This window comes from Balaenoptera ricei, chromosome 13, assembly GCF_028023285.1.
Source record: "Balaenoptera ricei isolate mBalRic1 chromosome 13, mBalRic1.hap2, whole genome shotgun sequence".
NCBI lineage: Eukaryota > Metazoa > Chordata > Mammalia > Artiodactyla > Balaenopteridae > Balaenoptera > Balaenoptera ricei.
In genome coordinates, this window is record NC_082651.1 from 8,864,785 (window position 1) to 8,885,029 (window position 20,245).

The 20,245-nt window shown below is 34.6% G+C and overlaps 1 protein-coding gene across 7 annotated transcripts in view; it reads left to right on the forward strand.

Annotated features, from left to right (window-relative positions):
* Positions 1–20,245, forward strand: part of TSGA10 (testis specific 10) — a 110,601-nt gene that overhangs the window by 35,821 nt on the left and 54,535 nt on the right. For all 7 annotated transcript variants that reach the window (XM_059942743.1, XM_059942739.1, XM_059942738.1 and 4 more), the window contains 3 exons: positions 1,373–1,543; positions 1,633–1,710; positions 2,654–2,805. In XM_059942743.1, coding sequence (XP_059798726.1) covers positions 1,373–1,543; positions 1,633–1,710; positions 2,654–2,805 — 401 coding nt within the window. The remainder of the gene's footprint in view (positions 1–1,372; positions 1,544–1,632; positions 1,711–2,653; positions 2,806–20,245) is intronic.

Sequence of the window (20,245 nt, forward strand, 5' to 3'; positions counted from 1 at the left end):
ATATTTGCAAACGAAGCAGCTGACAAAGGATTAATCTCCAAAATATACAAGCAACTCATGCAGCTCAATATCAAAAAAAACAAACAACCCAATCCAAAAATGGGCAGAAGACCTAAATAGACATTTCTCCAAAGAAGATATACAGATTGCCAACAAACACATGAAAGGATGCTCAACATCACTAATCATTTGAGAAACGCAAATCAAAACTACAATGAGGTATCGCCTCACACCAGTCAGAATGGCCGTCATCAAAAAATCTACAAACAATAAATGCTGGAGAGGGTGTGGAGAAAAGGGAACCGTCTTGCACTGTTGGTGGGAATGTAAATTGATACAGCCACTATGGAGAACAGTATGGAGGTTCCTTAAAAAACTAAAAGTAGAACTACCATATGACCCAGCAATCCCACTACTGAGAAAACCATAATTCAAAAAGAGACATGGTTCATTGCAGCACTATTTACGATAGCCAGGACATGGAAGCAATCTTAAGTGTCCATTGACAGGTGAATGGATAAAGAAGACATGGCACATATATACAATGGAATGTTACCCAGCCATAGAAAGAAATGAAATTGAGTTATTTGTAGTGAGGTGGATGGACCTAGAGTCTGTCATACAGAGTGAAGTAAGTCAGAAAGAGAAAAATACTGTATGCTAACACATATATATGGAATCTAAAAAAAAAAAATGGTTCTGAAGAACCTAGGGGCAGGACAAGAATAAAGATGCAGACATAGAGAATGGACTTGAGGACATGGGGAGGCAGAAGGGTAAGCTGGGACGAAGTGAGAGAGTGGCATGGACGTATATACACTAAAATGTAAAATAGATAGCTAGTGGGAAGCAGCCGTATAGCACAGGGAGATCAGCTTGGTGCTTTGTGACCACCTAGAAGGGTGGGATAGGGAGGGTGGGAGGGAGACGCAAGAGGGAGGGGATATGGGGATACATGTATACATATAGCTGATTCACTTTGTTATACAGCAGAAACTGACACAACATTGTAAAGCAATTATACTCCAATAAAGATGTTAAAAAAAAATGTCTAAAAAAAAAAAATGGATGGAGTACCATATATATTTCTTAGTGAAACACTGTCTCTTTCATTGACTGCTTCCAAATTAATTTTTTTTTTTAATTTTTGGCAAAGATACTGTAAACCAAGCTTCTATTTGTAGACATTCATTTACATATGGGGGCATCATTTGCATTTATTTGTGTAAACTCATTAAAGAATTATACCATTATCCTGCCATATGCATATTAATATAGGTTTGCATTTTAACTGGCTGGATATAAGATAGCTGTATTTATTTCTGTTCTAAAGCTTGTTAAATAGAAGTCTATCTGTGTATTTAAATAATAGGCACAGGAAGAAATTGCCCGACTTCGACGAGAAATGATGAAAAGCTGTAAATCTCCTAAATCAACAACAGCACATGCCATCCTCCGGCGGGTGGAGACTGAGAGAGATGTGGCCTTCACTGATTTAAGAAGAATGACCACAGAAAGAGATAGTCTAAGGGAAAGGCTAAAGGTTTGAAAGAATTTTATCTATACGAGCATTTGTGAGACACAATGCAGTGACATTGAAAGCGCTCTGTTTTGTTTTTGTTTTTTAAACAGATTGCCCAAGAGACAGCGTTTAATGAGAAGGCTCACTTGGAACAAAGGATAGAGGAGCTGGAGTGTACAGTTCATAACGTAAAGAAAAAGCACTTTTCCACTTTCGGCTATAAACTCTCAGTGGTTTCCCCTTTTCCCCTTTTTCTGTGTTCAGAGAAGTTGGTTTTTTATGATAGTGTTTGTAATCCTAAGATATTTATAGTAGTATGTATGGTGTAAATAGTCACTTTTTCATTATTTATTTCCTTCTAAAAAATGTGAGTAAAGTCTTTTTTTGTGTTAGGTTGCAAAGTGTGTTCTTTTAAAAAAACCATTAGGGATGCATTCTAAGGGATTTTAGCAACTTTTTCATCTCCCTGTTCCATTAATGATAACATTGCCAGGGATAGAAAAACTGGCTTATTCTACCTAAAAAGTAGCTAGGGTAGAGAAAATTATAATGAAATGGCAATTAATGAAATGTATTTAAACTGAATTTAACTGTGAAACATCACCTTTTTACTAATCAAGGATTTGAGATGCTATGAATATATATTTGAAATGTTTTGACTATATGAACAGAATTAAGGGAATTCAACTTTCTGTTAACCAAATTTAATTGATTATATTTCTGAATTCATCTGTTTTATGTTGTTATAATGAGTTTTTAAAAAAGCAGGAGACAGGAGAAAAACATTATTTGTCATAATCCCACTTTATATATGTAATTTGTTAATGCTGAGCAACAAATAAGAAATCCTTTTGCAAATAAGCTGTGTGTGCTATAGTCCAGCTGAACCAGACTGAAAATATAGATGCGTATACTGTGATAGTCTTTATGGAGAAGCTGTGCAGTGGCTTGTCTGAGTTCCTGCTCCACGGTCGCCTTGTCCATACAGCCTCCTGCAACGTTCAAGTCTAATCTGATCATCTCATTGTGTGAATCTTATATACCGGTTTGTACAAAGAGAGGATGTCTCTTTGGGAAGATTACTGAAACGTTTTTAGTGATGGCAGTAACTTTGTCATTCTGCTTGTATAGCTCGATGATGAACGTATGGAGCAAATGTCAAATATGACTTTGATGAAGGAAACCATAACCACTGTGGAAAAAGAAATGAAATCACTAGCAAGAAAGGCAATGGATACCGAAAGTGAACTTGGCAGACAAAAAGCAGAGAATAATTCTTTGAGGTAAACTCAATTACCATTAAACAACTAATAGTTTAACTATAAATAATAGCTCTGCTTTTTGTAGTGTATTTTATAGTGATAATTAAGTTATTTGTTGACTTTATTTTCTGAGAGGATTATTATGAAGCAGTCGTAGACACCTTAGCAGACATTAAATGATTTCCTGAAGGTCAGTCACAGACTGGGAATGCCACACTTAACTAATCTTATATTTGCAGAAAGCCTCAATGTTTAGCTGAAGTAGCTTTTACAAAGCCCTTCTGTGTAAAGAGCATATTTGACTTTGATATTTCACTGTTTAATTTATTTTTGTTTTTTATTTTATTTATTTATTTTTGGCTGCATTGGGTCTTCGTTGCTGCACGCAGGCTTTCTCTAGTTGCAGTGAGCGGGAGCTACTCTTTGTTGCGGTGCGTGGGCTTCTCATTGCAGTGGCTTCTCTTGTCGTGGAGCATGGGCTCTAGGGCTTGCGGGCTTCAGTAGTTGTGGCGCGTGGGCTCAGTAGTCGTGGGGCACAGGCTTAGTTGCTCTGCAGCACGTGGGATCTTCCCAGACCAGGGCTCGAACCCATGTCCCCTGCATTGGCAGGTGGATTCCTAACTACTGCACCACCAGGGAAGCCCTCACTGTTTAATTTACCTTATAACTTTAGTTATGTTCTGGGATCTGAACGATATAAGAAAGCACAAAGCACCGGTTTGATAGTAGCTTAGGAAGGGGGTAGTTTAGCATGTAATAAAAGCCATAGGAGAGAAATAGGAACATGTAATAGGACTTCTATTAATTGAATGCCATGTACTGTGCTTAGCACTTTCTGCATATTGCAGAAAGGTAGCAGAAGATATTCCAATTGAAGCAACCTACAGGCAATGACTTAGGGGAATAAGTTTTTGAAGACCTCCATGTTAGTGTTTTACTTGTAGTATCTATTGATGTGAGAAATAGACATTCTACAGATTCAGTAAGGTTGAATTTCAGTGCATCTATGAACATATGAAATATAATAGTTCATATGAGTATGAAGTATATTATTAAATCTACAGATAATACTTGGTTCACATGTGAATTCCCAGAATCCCCTCTTTGGTCTTTCACGGGTCTGTGGTACATATATTGGAATCACTTGTCAGGACAGAGAGTCACTTAAATTTTTTCCCTTCATTTATTTTTTACTTTCCTGCTTAAAAGGATATTGCAAACTCAGGTAAAATAAAAATAATAATAAAATAAGAAGGACAACAAAGAAAACTTTGGAAAATAGAGAAAAGCATACAGGAAATTTAAATCACCCATGATTCCATAACCCAGGGAAAACTATTATTAATATAGATCATTTTTCTAACCAGAAATAGATCTGTGTGTATAAAAGCTTTCTATGTAATTGATATCATCCTATATTAAGTTATATATTTGGCCAATTTCACTTAATTGTATACCATAAGCATTTACACATGTCATTAGAAATTCTTTGAAAGCATTATTGTGGTTTATTAAAATATTCTAACAGATAAATGTACAATAATTTAGAGGTTTTTTGTGTACAGTTGTTTTCTTTTAACAGTATTATTCAAGTTTAATTGATATATGTACAGTAAGCTACACATATTTAAAGTGTTCAGTGTGGTAAGTTTTGACATGTGTATGTACCTGTAAAACCATCACCACCCTCAAGATAGTGGCCCTATCCATCACTCCACAAAGTCTTCTCGTACTCCTCTAACCTCTCCCCTACCCTGCCCTCCCCAGGCAACCACTGATTTGGCTTCTGTCATAGAGATTTGTTTGGATTTTCTAAAATGTTATATAAGTGAAATCATACAGTATATATTCTTTTGTTGGGCTACTTTCACTCAGCATCATTATTCTGAGATTTATCCATGTTGTCACATATAATCAATAGTTTATTCCTTTTTATTGCTGAGTAGTATTCCATTGTATGAATATACCACGTAAATATTTCAGTTGCTTCCAGTTTAGGACTATAACAAATAAAACTGCTATGAGTATTCTTATATGGGTCTTTGTATGGACATATGCTTTTATTTCTCTCGGGTAAATACCTAAGACTGAGTCTTATGATGGATATATGTTTAACTTTTGAAGAAACCATTAAACTGTTTTCCAGAGTGGTTGTATTATTTTATTTTACATTTGCACCAGCAGTGTGTGAGTGCCAGTTGTTACATATCCTCACCAACACTTGGTATGCAGTATCTTTATAGTTTTAGCCATCCTAATAGGTATGTATTATGGTTTTGATTTGCCTTCTCTAATAACTAGTAATTTTGAGCATCTGTTCATGTCCTTATGTGCCATACATATATCTTCTTCAGTGTCTGTTCCAAACTTTTGCACACTTTTATTGAGTTTTTTATAGTATTAAGTCATAAAAATCCTCTCTATATTCTAGATAAAAGTCCTTTGTTAGGTACATATATGTTTGGCAAATATTTTTTTCCCAGTCTATGGCCTGCCTTTTTATTTTCTTAAGTGTCTTTTAAAGAGGAAATGTTTTTGATTTTTGATTAAGTAAAACTTACTGATTTTTTAAAATTTATATCCAGCTTTTGTGTTCTTTTAAAGAAATTGTTGTCAAGCCTAAGATGAGATTTTTCTCCTGTGTTTTCTTCTAGCAGTTTTATAGTTTCAGTTCTTAAATTTAAATCTATGCAAGTTAATTTTTGTATATAGTACAAGGTGTAGCTCAAAATTCAGTTTTTTGCATATGGATATCCAATTGTTCCAGCACCATTTGTTGAAAAACTTCCCTTACTTGTCTACACTGAATTGTTTTGTACCTTTGTAGTAAGTCAGTTGTCCATATATGTGTAAGTCTGTTTCTTGATCATCTATTTTGTTTGGTGGATCTATATATATATCTTGATGCCAATACAACACTCCTGATGTCTTTTTTTTTTTTAAATCCTCAAATTAGGTAATGTTAGTCCTCCAACTTTGTTCTTTCTCAAAGTTGTTTTGGCTGTTCTGGTTCCTTTGCATTTTATTTTAATTTTAGAATTAGCTTCATAGTGTAAACACAAAAGCCTGCTTGGGGATTTGATTGGGGAAAAACTCCCACTCATGAACACTTTCCATTTCTTTATTTAGGTCTTTAATTTCCCTCTGCAATGTTTTATACATATAGATCTCTCATTTCTTTTGTAAGATTTATCCCTAAGTATTTTCCATTTTTTGATGCTGTTGTAAGTGGAATTTTAGAATTTTACTTTCTGATTGTTTATTGCTTGTATACAAAAATAGCAATACGATTGTTTTTAAAAAATAAACTTTGTATTATATAACAGTTTTAGATTTACAGAAAAATTGTGAAGATAGTGAAAAGTTCCTACATACCTCACACCCAATTTCCTCTGTTAATAACATCTTACATTAGTATGGTACATTTGTTAAAATTAATGACTCAACATTGATACACTATAATTAACTAAAGTCTGTAATTTATTCAGATTTCCTTAGTTTTTCCCTAATGTCCTTTTTCTGTTCCAGGATCCCATCCAGGATACCACATTACATTTAGTTGTCATGTCTCCTTAGGCTTCTCTTGGCAGTCTCAGACTTTCCTTGTTTTTGATGACCTTGACAGTTTTGAGGAGTACTGATCAGGTATTTTGTAGAGTATCTCTCAGTTGGGGTTTGTCTGATGGTTTTCTCATGATTAGGTTGGGTAATGTTTTTGAGAGAAAGATCACAGAATTAAAGTGCCATCTTAGTATACACAGATACCCAGGATGTCATGAGTACATCCTGTTGATATGATTCATTACTGTTGATTTTGACTTTGGTCACCTGGCTGAGGTAATGTTTGCCTTATCCAGAATGTCATATAGTTGAAATCATACAGCACATAGCCTTTTCAGACTGGCTTCTTTCACTTAGTAATGTGCATTTAAGGTTCATCCATGTCTTTTCATACCTTGATACCTCATTTCTTCCCATTGAATAATATTCTATCATATGTATGTACCACATTGTGTTTACCCATGCACCTATTGAAGGTCATCTCAGTTGCTTCCAGTTTTTGGCAGTTGTGAATAAAGCTGCTATAAACTTTCATGCGCAGGTTATTGTGTGGACAGAAGTTTTCAGATCAGTTCAGGAAATACCTAGGAGCACAATTGCTGAATCATATATAGAAAAACTTATTTAGCTTTGTAAGAAACTGCCAAATTCTCTTCCAAATTGACTGTAAAATTTTGCATTCCCATCAGCAGTGAAGGAGACTTTCTGTTTCTCCACATCCTTGTTGGCATTTGGTATTGTCAGATTTTTGTATTTTAGCCATTATAAGTGTGTAGTGATATCTCATTGTTTTAATTTGCAATTCTCTAATGACAAGTAATGTGGAACATCTTTTCATATTGCTATTTGCCATCTGTATGTCTTTGATGAGGTGTTTATTGTTTAAATGTTCTTAACCAATTATAATTCCAGTGACTTCTGCTTTAGATAAGCAGATCTCAGTTGTAAGTCTCCTAATTTGCCATACTTTTCAGTTTTTGGGGTGGTGATTTGTCTTGCAACTCACTACTCTGATATGTCCATGAAAAGTCTTTGATTCTCAGCTTATTCATCTTTCTTTTTATTTCCCCCATAACAGTGGGAATCATGGCTCCTAAGCTCTTTACATGTCAGGGCTAAAGCCAAAAGTCCTGCAATTTATTTTTATTTGTTTATCCAGTATTCTACAACCGTGCTAAATATACCTTTTAGTTCTAGTAGCCTTTTTATAGATTCCATTCAATTTTCTACATAGATAATTAGATCATCTGCAAATAAAGACCTTTTTACTTGTTCAAGCTGCATGCTTTTTTCCCCCTTTATTTTTGTTGCCTTATTGCACTGGCTAGAACATCCAGTGATTTGTTGAATGGAATCAGTGAAGCGGACATCCTTGTCTTGTTCCACATACTAGGGGAAGCATTCTGACTCTCAGTAGTTAGTATGATGTTAGCTGCATGTTTTTCCCAGATGTTTTCTATCAGAATGAAGAGGTTTCCTTCTATTTGTGGATTACTGAGAGTGTTTTTTCAGGAATGGATGTGCTTTGTCAAATTGGTCAGGGTATATTATACTTTTTATAAATTTCTGGTCTCAGTTAACCAATACTTTGTTTAAAATATTTTTTAACTCTATTTTTATAAATGAGATTGGCTAATTATTTGCCAATCTTGGGGGTTTTTTAAATCAGATTTTGGTATCAAGGTAATATAAACTTTATAAAAATCTTTCCAATTCGTTTTGTCTTCTTTCATTATCTGGAATAATTTATTACTTCCCAGTGAAGCCAATTAGGTCTCAATTTTTCTTTGAGGGAAGCTTTTATTTGTTTAATGGAAAAGGACAATCAGAAATTTCTTCTTATGCTTTTCAATATATATATTTTTGTGGCATTGGTCCATTTTCCCTAAATTTTAAAACATTTTTAGAATAATGGTGTATACAATATTCTATCAACATTTTACTGTCCACAGAATCAGTAGTGATTTGCTCTTTTTCTAGTCTGTTATTAGTCTTTTCAAAGGACCAATTTCCCTATTGTTTGTCTTATTAGTTCATTAACTTCTGTTCTTTATTATTTCCTTTCTTCTATTTTCTTTAAATTTATTTTCTATTTTTTAATTTCTTAAGATGGATGCTTACATTTATTACTTTTAAGTCTTTTTTCTCATATAAACATTTAAGGCCATAAATTCTCCTCAAAATACGTCTTTTAATGTAAGCTACAAGTTTTGTTATGTACTTCTTTCTTTATAAAATATTTTCTAATTTCCATTATGACTTTTTATTTGATCCATTGGTTATTTATAAGTGTGATTTTAAATATCCAAAAAACATAATGAATTTTCCCTTTGTGATTGATTTCTTGCTTAATTACGTTGTTTTGTTAACATACTGTTAGATTTAAAATTTCTGAAATTTGTTGTTCTCTACTTTTATGGTCAGTTTTTGGTAATGATCTGTGTATACTTGAGAAATTATAAATTCTGAAATAGTTGGTGCATTGTTTTTGTATTTGTCCCTTTGTAATCAGATTTTTAATCATGTTATTCAGATGTCCTATATTTGTACTAAATCTTGTGTCTCATTTACAGGAATTTCACTGAAAGAGTTGCCTGAACTTCTGGCTCCAATGTCTCACTTCTTGTTTTCTCTTGAACCTACTATAATCTACCTTTCTCCCTCACCATCCTATCAAAACTTCTTTTCAAGGTAATATTTACTTTCATGTTGCTCAATCCAGTGGTCAGTTATCAGTCTTCATTTTATTTGACCTATCGGCAACATTTGACAAAGTTGATTACTTACGTTCTCTTTCTCTGCTCCTTTAAACACTTTGTTCATTTGGCTTCTGAGATACCATGCTCATTTGATTTTCTTTTTATCTCTTTGGCTGTCCTATTCAGTCTTTCCTGATAGTTCTTCCTCATCTCCTTACCTCCAAATGTTGGAAGTGTCCCTGAGTTCAGTCCTTAGACTACTTCTTTTTTATATCTATACTCATCCCTAGGTGATCTCATTCACTTTCATGTATTTACTCTTGACTCTCAAATGTATATCTGTAGCCTGGACTTCTCTCTTGAACTGTAAACTTGAATGTCCAACCACCTTGTTGTCATCTTCACTAGGATGTCTAATAGGCCTCTCAAAATTAACATTTCCAAACCTGAGTTTCTCCACCCTTCGCCCTCTGACACACACAAACCCGCTCTTTCAGTCTTCTCATCTCAGTCAATGGAAACTCCATTCATACTGAAACCTTGAAGTGATCCATGATTTCTCTTTCATATACCCATATCCAATCCAGTTGATTTTGTCTTCAAAATGTATCCAAAAGCTGAGTGTTTCTCGCTACCTCTGTTGCAACCTTACTGTACTGAAGGATATTTTTGCTAGGTAGAGAATTCTACAGTTTGGGAATTATTTTTATTTTAACACTTTGATGATATCCTACTGTCTTCTGACTTAAATTATTTCTGCTGAGAAGTCAGCTGTCCGTGTATTTTAATAGGTTAATGTCTTTATAACGCACTCACATTTATCATAGATTTCATATATACGTGTATAAAAGGCAAAGAATTATAATGAACCTATGCATAGTTAAAATACCATTGTCTCTGTTATCCATTTTGTCAGTTCATGAGAAAAATTTTAAGTTTATCCTACATGTGAACTCCACTCAGTAGAAGTTAAGTCCTGAGCACAGTTCAGCACATGCTTAGGTTTCTATAACTCTAAACTGAGGTTCCATAGTGTTCAGGCTGAACCAGCCAGAAAGAAATGTATCTATTGCTGTTTATGTTTCATTGCTGGTGAAAAAAAAAAAAAATCCCCAGGTTTCAAAACCAATACTCATTTTCTGTGTTTCTATACTGCTTACATGAACTTTTCTTTCTAAACAGGTGTATTTTAGTAGTAGAAGTTCTTCTGTTTGGATTTCTATGTCAGATAAATCAGCACTTATAAAAAGCTGGAGTGTTTCAGAATATTTCCTAGAAGCATATCATTAAAAAAAAAAGGTCTCTGTGTCTGCATTTGTGCATCAAACATCTCTAGGCCCAAGAAGTTAGAATATCCCATGGAGTTGAATGATCGATAGAGCTATCTGTTACTAAAAAGTTAGTTTGGGTCTCCATGTCCAGTGATTCCAAAACTGGTTTGGTTTGAATTTGGATATTTGAAGCTAAAAAGATTTCAATATTAAAATCTAATCTAGATGACATGGTATCCTAGAAAATCCAAAAGAATCAACAAAAAAATCTGGAACTAATAAACATTTATAACAAGGTTGCAGGATACAAGGTTAATATACAAAGTCAGTTGCTTCCCTATTTACTAGCAATGAAGAAGTGGAATTTGAAATTAAAAACACATTTATGTGAGCACCCCCTCCAAAAGAAATACTTAAGTTAAATCTAATAAACTTTGTGTAAAATTTATATGAGGAAAACTACAAAACTGGTGAATGAAATCAAAGAAGAACTAAATAAATGAAGAGATATTCCATGTTCATGGAAAGGAAAACTCAATATTGTCAAGATGTCAGCTCTTCCCAGCTTGGTCTACAGATTCAGTGCAATTCTGATCAAAATTGCAGCAAATTATTTTGTGTATATTAACAAATGGATTCTACAGTTTATATGGAGAGGTAAAGAATTAAAAGATACTGAAGAAACACAATTGGAGTACTGACACTACCTGACTTAAGACTTACTATAAGGCTACAGTAATCAAGACAGTGTGGTATTGGCAAAAGAATAGACAGACCAATGGAACAGAATAGAGAGCCCAGAAATAGATCCAGATAAATATAGTCAAGTGATCTTTGATAAAGGCAAAGGCAATACAATAGAGCAAAGACAGTCTTTTCAACAAATGGTACTGGAAAAACTGGACATCCACATGCAAAAAAAAAAAACAAAACCAAAAAACCAAAAAAAAAAACAAACCCTGAAACAAACAAAACCCCACCCCCACACACAAAAACAAAGAATCTAGACAGAGACATTACACCTTTCATATTAACACAAAATGAATCATAGGCCTAAATGTAAAATGCAAAGCCATGAAACCTCTAGAAGATAACATAGGAGAAAACGTAGATGACCTTGGGTATGGTGATTACTTTTTAGATACAACCCTTAAGCACAATCCATGAAATAAATAATTGATAAACTGTACTTCATTAAAATTAAAGACTTCTACTCCACACAACACAATGTCAAGTAGATGGGAGGATAAGCCAGAGACTGGAAGAAAGTATTTGTAAAAGACACCTCTGATGAAGAACTGCTATCCACAACTCAATTTTAAAAAGACAACTCAATTTAAAAATGGTCAGAAGAACTGAATAGACATTTTCCCAAAGAAGACATATAGATGGCTAACAGGCACATGAAAAGATGCTCAACATCACTAATCATCAGAGAAATGCACATTAAAACCACAATGAGATATCAGCTCATACCTGTCAGAATGGTCATCATCCAAAAGACCACAAATAACAAATGTTGGGGAGGATGTGGAGAAAAGGGAACCCTCGTGTACTGGAAATGGAAATTGATGCAGCCACTATGGAAAACAGTATAGAGGTTTCTCAAAAAACTATTGATAAAAATAGAACTACCATATGACCCAGCAATTCCACTCCTGGGTATTTATCTGAAGAAAATGAAAATACTAATTTGAAAAGATACATGCAGCCCAGTGTTCATAGAATCATTATTTACAGTTGCCAAGATATGGAAAAAACCTAAGTGTCCATCAACAGGTGAATAGATAAAGAAGATGTGGTATATATATGTGTGTGTGTGTATATATATGTATGGGAATATGTACATATATATTCATGAATATGAATATACAATATATGAAATTTTGCCATTTTGCCCTTTGTAACAACATGGATGAACATGGAGGGTATTATGCTAAGTGAAATAAATCAGACTATAAATGGCATATAACCTTTAAAAATTGTGAATCACTATGTTATACACATGAAACTTATATAATATTGTACATCAACTGTACCTTAAGAATAGATAGATAGATAGATGGATAGATAGATAGATAGATAGATAGGTTTTCCAAAATATACAAAGAACTTTTAAAAAACTCAACAATAAGAAATAACCCACTTAAATAATGGGCCAAAGACCTTTACAGACATCTCACCACAGAAGTTATACAGATGGCAAATAAGCATATAAAAAGATGCGCCACATCATGTGTCATCTGGAAATGCAAATTAAAAACAACAATGAGGGCTTCCCTGGTGGCGCAGTGGTTGAGAATCTGCCTGCCAATGCAGGGGATGCGGGTTCGAGCCCTGGTCTGGGAAGATCCCACATGCCGCGGAGCAACTGGGCCCGTGAGCCACAACTACTGAGCCTGCGCGTCTGGAGCCTATGCTCCGCAACAAGAGAGGCCGCGACTGTGAGAGGCCCACGCACCACGATGAAGAGTGGCCCCCGCTCGCCGCAACTAGAGAAAGCCCTCGCACAGAAACGAAGACCCAACACAGCCAAAAATTAATTAATTAATTAATTAAAAATGCAACTGCGGGGAAAAAAAAAGTTTAAAAACAACAATGAGATACCAATACATATCAGAATGGCCAAAATTGGAAACACAACAAATGCTGGTGAGGATGTGGGTCAACAGGAATTCTTATTCATTGCTGGTGGGAATTCAAAATGGTACAGTCACTTTGTAAGGCTGTTTGGCAGTTTCATACAAAACTAAACATACTCTTATCATATAATCCAGCAATCATGCTTGTTGGTATTTATCCAAAGGAGTTGAAAATGTATGTCCACACAAAAACCTACATGCAGTGTTTATAGCAGCTTTAGCCATAATTGCCCAAATTTGGAAACAACCGAAATCTATTCTAGGACTCTGAGCTGGAGATGGCAACTGTACGTCAGATCCCATATTAATGTCATACTGAGAACCTTCACTATCTGATTTCTGGCCAGACAAATCACCTGACAAGACATTTTCCAAAATTGCTTTAAAAATCTGTGATTTGGTTCTGATTATGTCATTTTGTGAAGGAAGCATTCTGTTCTGTGCAGTGAGGTTTATAAGTGCAGATTTCTCATCTTGAATTTTAAGTCTTAGAGTCATTCTGAGGTAACAAAGCATGAATTTCAGCCTCTGCTAATCAAACTGTTGCTTGTAATTTATTTGTTAAAATGCTGAGTGGAAACTATAAAAAATATCACCATACATTACAGCTTGGTTTATCAGTGCTGTCAATCTGTAGAGTTTTCTATTTCACTGGTTTGAGTTTCTCTGGAGAGTCTACTTGATTATAACCAACTATCTGTAAAAACATTATTTTGAGTGTCTCTGAATGAGTGTCTCCCTTAGAAATGGACAAAAGTGTATACATCTGAGCTATAATGGAGAGTGCAACTTGAGAACCAAATGGTAATTTGTTTTGAGAATAAGACCATACAGAGAAATCAGGGAAATCACACCCCATGGCAGAACCCTGATTTTTAACACCTCCTACTAAGGCTGCACAGAGGGTTGGTTTTAAGCCCCACAATAAGCATTTGATTAAAAACCATGTTAGATAGCTTAACCAAAGTCCCTTTGGGCTTTGGTAAAAGCAACTCCTAAACATATCTTGAACGAGTTTTCTGAGTGCCTGTTTTCTCATATTGGAGTTAGAAGAGTCCGTAAAAGAAGCTACCAGCTTTATTTCTAAAGTTTCTATTTCTTGAATGTCTGTTTTCGGTGTGGGTTTATTGGTCAGTGATTTAAAGGTCTGATTTGAGAACTTCTGATTATGAATGTAGTTTTCCATTTTCCTTTTTCTTATTAGGTATATTCTTGTGTTGTGCAGGGGTCTTATGGCTATTTGGGAAGATATGTGGCTGCAGTGCGGTTTAACAGGATAAGGACGGCCACAGTGTACACCGGAAGGTTTTGCCACATCCTCCGCTTGTCTTTTCTGGACTCATTCATTATCATATGCATTGATATATTTATTATTGTAATGCATTTATGGCTCCTATATTAGCATCCATTTTTTAAAGAACTTTTTAATGGAGTTGATTTACAGTATTGTGTTAGTTTCAGGTATACAGCACAGTGATTCAGTTATATACATATACATATATATATTCCTTTTCAGATTCTTTTCCCTTATAGGTTATTACAAAATATTGAGTATAGTACTCTGTGCTATACAGTATGTCCTTGTTGGTTATCTATTTTATACATAGTAGTGTGTATATGTTAATCCCAACCTCCTGATTTATCCTTTCTCCCACCCCTCTTTCCCCTTTGGTAACCATAAGTTTGTTTTCTATGTCTGTGAATCTCTTTCTGTTTTGTAAATAAGTTCATTTGTATCATTTTTTTTAGATTCCACATACAAACGACATCATATGATATTTATCTTTCTCTGTCTGGCTTACTTCACTTAATATGCTGATCTCTCGGTCCATCTATGTTGCTGCAAATGGCATTATTTCATTCTTTTTTATGGCTGAGTAGTATTCCATTGTATATATGTACCACATCTTCTTTTTCCATTCATCTGTCGATGGACAATTAGGTTGCTTCCATGTCTTGGCTATTGTAAAGAGTGCACCAGTGATCATTGGGGTACATGTATCTTTTCAAAGTATGGTTTTCTACAGATATATGCCCAGGAGTAGGATTTCAGTATCATACTGTAGCTCTATTTTTAGTTTTTTAAGGAACCTCCATGCTGTTTTCCATAGTGGCTATACCAATTTACATTCCCACCAACAGTGTAGGAGGGTTCCTCTTTCTCCACACCCTCTCCAGCATTAATTATTTGTAGACTTTTTGATGATGGCCATTCTGACTGGTGTGAGGTGATACCTCATTGTAGTTTTGATTTGCATTTCTTTAATAGTTAGCGATGTTGAGCATCTTTTAATGTTCCTGTTGTCCATCTGTATGTCTTTGGAGGAGTGTGTATTTAGATCTTCCCATTTTTTGATTGTGTTGTTTGTTTTTTTGATATTGAGCAGTATGATTAGCATGCATTTTAAAAGTGTTTTACAAGAAGAAAGCTAAGAAAATAGTTCGTCAGGGCATTTAAAGGGATTCTTCTTGGACTACAGTAGAATTTAACTATATTTTAAAATACTTTATTACTGTTGATTTACTATGCCATTCTGCAGGCATTGGTACTTTTTTTCCCAGATGCATACTGAATGAGAGTTATCAGGTAGGATCTTGTAACAGTCAGGTATAGTGCACAGAATGTTCGTCTCCATTGTCAAGGGCAGCTCTCCACCAAAAGCCAGATAAGTACCACTGTAAATCCTTGCTGCCCTGATCCTATAACCCAAGGACACAGTTTTGGTTCCCCTGATAGCTTCCAGGGCAGCCAAACTGTTTTCCAAAATTGTTTTACCATTTTATATTCCCGCCAGCCGTGCATGAGAGTGCCAGTTGCTTTGTATCCTGATCAACACTTGATACCATCTGTCTTTTTACTTTAGTTATACTAGTGGGTGTGTAGTATCTTAGTGTAGTTTTAATTTGCTTTTCCCTAATGATCAGTGATATTGATTATCTGTTCATTTACTTATTTGCCATTCATATATCTTCTTCAGTGAAATATCTGTTCAAGTATTTGCCCATTTTTTATTGGTTTGTTTATCTCTTTATCATTAACTTATAAAAGTCCTTTATAGGGTCTAGATACAAATTTTTTGTCAGATACATGTTTTGCAAATATCTTGCCCCAGTATAGAGCTTGCCTTTTTACTTTGTTATCAGTGTCTTTTGTTGAGCAAAGACTTTAAATTTTGATGAAGGACAATTGAAATTATTTTTCATTTATATCATGCTTTTTGTGTTCTGTTTAAGAAATTTTTGCCAAACCTAAGGTCACTAAAAATTTTTGCTGTGTTTGTTTCTAGCAGTTTTATAGTTCTAGCTCTTACATAAATGTAAGGTCTGTAATCCTTTTTGAATTAATTTTTGTGTAAAGTATGAGATAAAAGTAGAGGTAGTTTTTTTGTTTGTTTTTTGTATATGGGTATCCATTGGTTATTTCTTAAGATTATCCATTCACCCACTGAATTGCCTTGGCATCTTAGTGAAAAAATTGGTTGACCATATATGTGAGTCTGTTTCTGGACTCTATTCCATCGATCTATTTTTCCATCTTTATGCTAGTATCACTGCCTTGATAATTGAAGCTGCATAATTAGTCTTGAAATCAAGTACTGTTAAGTCCTCCAACTTAGTTCGTTTTCAAAGTTGTTTTGGGTGTCCTAGGTCCTTCACATTTTCATATAAATTTTAGGATCATCTTGTCAACATACATAAATTATTATTGGGATTTTGCTTAGAATTATGTGGAATCTACAGATCAATTTTGGAAAATTAACTATGAACAATATTGAGCCTTTGATCCATAAACAGAAAATCTCTCTCCATTTATTTAGATCTTTTAAAATTTCTCTCAACAGTGTTTTATATTTTTTCAGTGTACAAATCTTGTACACCCTTTGTCATATTTATACCTAAGTATTTCACATTCTTTATGCTATTATAAATGCTTTTTTTTTTTTATAAATTTATTTATTTTATTTTTAGCTGTGTTGGGTCTTCGTTTCTGTGCAAGGGCTTTCTCTAGTTGCGGCAGGCAGGGGCCACTCTTCATTGCGGTGCACGGGCCTCTCACTATCGCGGCCTCTCTTGTTGCGGAGCACAGGCTCCAGACGTGCAGGCTCAGTAATTGTGGCTCATGGGCCTAGTTGCTCCGCGGCATGTGGGATCTTCCCAGACCAGGGCTCGAACCCGTGTCCCCTGCATTGGCAGGCAGATTCTCAACCACTGCGCCACCAGGGAAGCCCTATAAATGCTTTTTAAATTTCAGTTTCCTATTGTTTTTTTGCTAGTACAAGCAGACCTTGGAAATATTGCATGTTCTGTTCCAGACCACAGCAATAAAACAAATATCACAATAAAGCAAGTCACACAAATTGTTTGGCTTCTGAGTACATATAAAAGTTATGTTTACACTACACTGTAGTCTCTTAAGTGTGCAATAGCATTATGTCTAAAAAACAATGTACACACCTCAATTTAAAAAGACTTTATTGGACTTCCCTGGTGGCACAGTGGTTAAGACTCTGCCTGCCAATGCAGGGGACATGGGTTCAAGCCCTGGTCCGGGAAGATCCCACATGCCGTGGAGCACCTAAGCCCATGCGCCACAACTACTGAGCCTGCGTTCTAGAGCCCGTGAGCCACAACTACTGAGCCCGCGTGCTGCAACGACTGAAGCCCATGTGCCTAGAGCCTGTGCTCCACAACAAGAGAAGCCACTGCAATGAGAAGCCCATGTATTGCAACAAAGAGTGGCCCCCACTCGCCGCAACTAGAGGAAGCCCGTGCACAGCAATGAAGACCCAATGCAGCCAAAAATAAATAAATAAATAAATAAAATAAAAAGACTTTATTGCTAAAAAAATGCTAACTATCATTTGAGCCTTTAGCAAGTCAATCATTTTGCTGGTGGAGGGTTTGAAATACTTTGAAAATTACCAAGATGTGACACAGACATGAAGTGAGCAAACACTGTTAGAAAAATGGTGTTAATAGATTTGTATGATGCAGGGTTGGCACAAACCTTCAATTTGTAAAAAAAAAAAAAAAAAAAGCAATATCTGCAAAGTGCAGTAAAGCAAAATGCAATAAAATGAGGTATACCTGTGTAAGAAACAAAATTGATTTTTGTGTACTGCTCTTGTATTTTGCAATCTTGCTAAAACTCACTTGTTAAGATAGTTTTTTTTGGTAGATTCAGTAGGATTTTCTACATAGATTATCATGTTGTCTGTGAATAGAGAGTTTTGCTTCTTCTTTTCCAGTCTGAATGCCTGTTTCTTTTTCTTGCCTTATTTCTCTGGCTAGAACCTCTAGTATAATGTTGAATAGAAGGATGAGAACAGCCATCCTCGTTTTATTCTTAATCTTAGTAGAAAAGCATTCAACCGTTCACCATTGTGATGTTTGCTGTAGGCTCTTTGTAGGTGCCTATTATCAGATTGAAAAAGTTCTATTCCTAATTTGCTGAGAGTTCATATGAAGAGTGGATATTGAATTTTGTCAAATGTCTATTTTGCATCTATTAATCTGGTCATATGGCTTTTTTCTCTTTTTTTTTAGGGTGTTAATATGGTGAATAACATTAAATAATTTTAGATTGTAAACCAACCTTGCATTCCTGAGTTAACTCCACTTGGACATGATGTATTATAGTTTTTCTATATTCTTGGATTTGATTTACTAAAATTGGTTAAAACTTTTTATGTATATGTTTGTGATTTCTCTCAAAAGCATTATATTGATAGTTTTAGCTTTTATATTATGTCTTTTGTATGTGATGTGATGTAGGGGTCAAGATTCATTTTTTTCCCCACATGGCAATTCACTTGTTCCAATACCAATTGTTTCTTTTCCCCATTGTATTGCTTTTCGTTGAAAATTAATTGACTGAATAAATGTGAGCCTATTTCTGGGCTCTCTATTATGGTTACTATAGTAAGTCTTAAAGTCAGGTTTGGTAAGTCTTCTAACTTTTCATCTCATGTTTTTAATTTATTTGTCCTTTTATACTTCATTCTGAGAAATATCCTCAATTTGGTCTTTCAGTTTGCTAACTCATTGATCAGCTATATTCATTCTGCTATTTACACCATCTTTTTTTTTTTTTCTTTTAATTTCATCTACTACATTTCTCATACTTGTCACATCTGTTTCTCCCCTTGGTTCTTTTTTCATATTGCTGATATCTTTCTCTTTCTTTTAATATGTTTATTAGTCTAATTAAAAATTTTGGTCTATTTCTTCTAATATATCTGGTATTGCTGGATTCTGTAATCAGTATATTTTGTTTCTTTCGAAATGACTTGTCTTTTCAAATGTCTTATCATTTTGGTCTGTGAGCACATTTTTCCATCAAGATATAAGTTATTATGTCATACAGTGCTTTGGGGGGAACAGCCTCATTGAGTTCACACTATGGGGGATGGAAGAGTACTAAGATGGGAGAGACACCATAAAATTGCAATAACATTTTGTCTTACATAACATCTGCTTTGTCACTTTTTCACCTTTTGCTCCCCTGGGTGAAGCAGCAGTAGGAGGCACTCCTTAACAACCTTGGCTGCATATTGGAATCAAATAAGGAACTTTAAAAATAGTAGTGATTCCTAATTCCCACCCTGAGATTTTTATTTATTTAGTTTAGCTGTGCAGCTTGGATTTGAGAATTTGTTTTACTTCTTAAATTTAAAATAATTTAGGGTGGAAGGAGGTTGCAAAAATACAGAGAGATTCCTTCACCCAGTTTCTCACAGCTATTACATTTTATATAACTATAGTACAATATCAAAAGCAGAAATTGTCACTAGTTCAATGTGTATGTATAGTTTTATGTACTTTTATCATTGTATTCCATGGTATGGATGTACCACAATTTAACCGTTCATCTACTGAGGGACATTTTGATTGTTTCTAGTGTTTAGCTAACATAAATAAGGTAGACCTTATGTATTTAATGTAATTATTATATGTTAGGGCTCAAGTCTCCCGTTTTATTTGTTTTTTTGTTTCTTCCCTTTGTTTTTCTTATCTCTGTTTTCTTTTTCCTACCTTTCTGTGGGTTACTTGAACATTTTTAAGAATTCCATTTGGATCTATCTTTAATACTTTTGAATATCTCTATGTAGATGTTTTCATTGGTTGCTCTAGGTATTACATTATACATACATAACTCAACACAGCCTACTGGTGTCACATTTTATCAGTTTAAATGTAGAAATCTTGTGTCCCTTTAAATACTTTTACCCTCCTCCATTTATAATTGTCTTAATAGATACAGATTTTTTTTTGGCTCTACCCATGA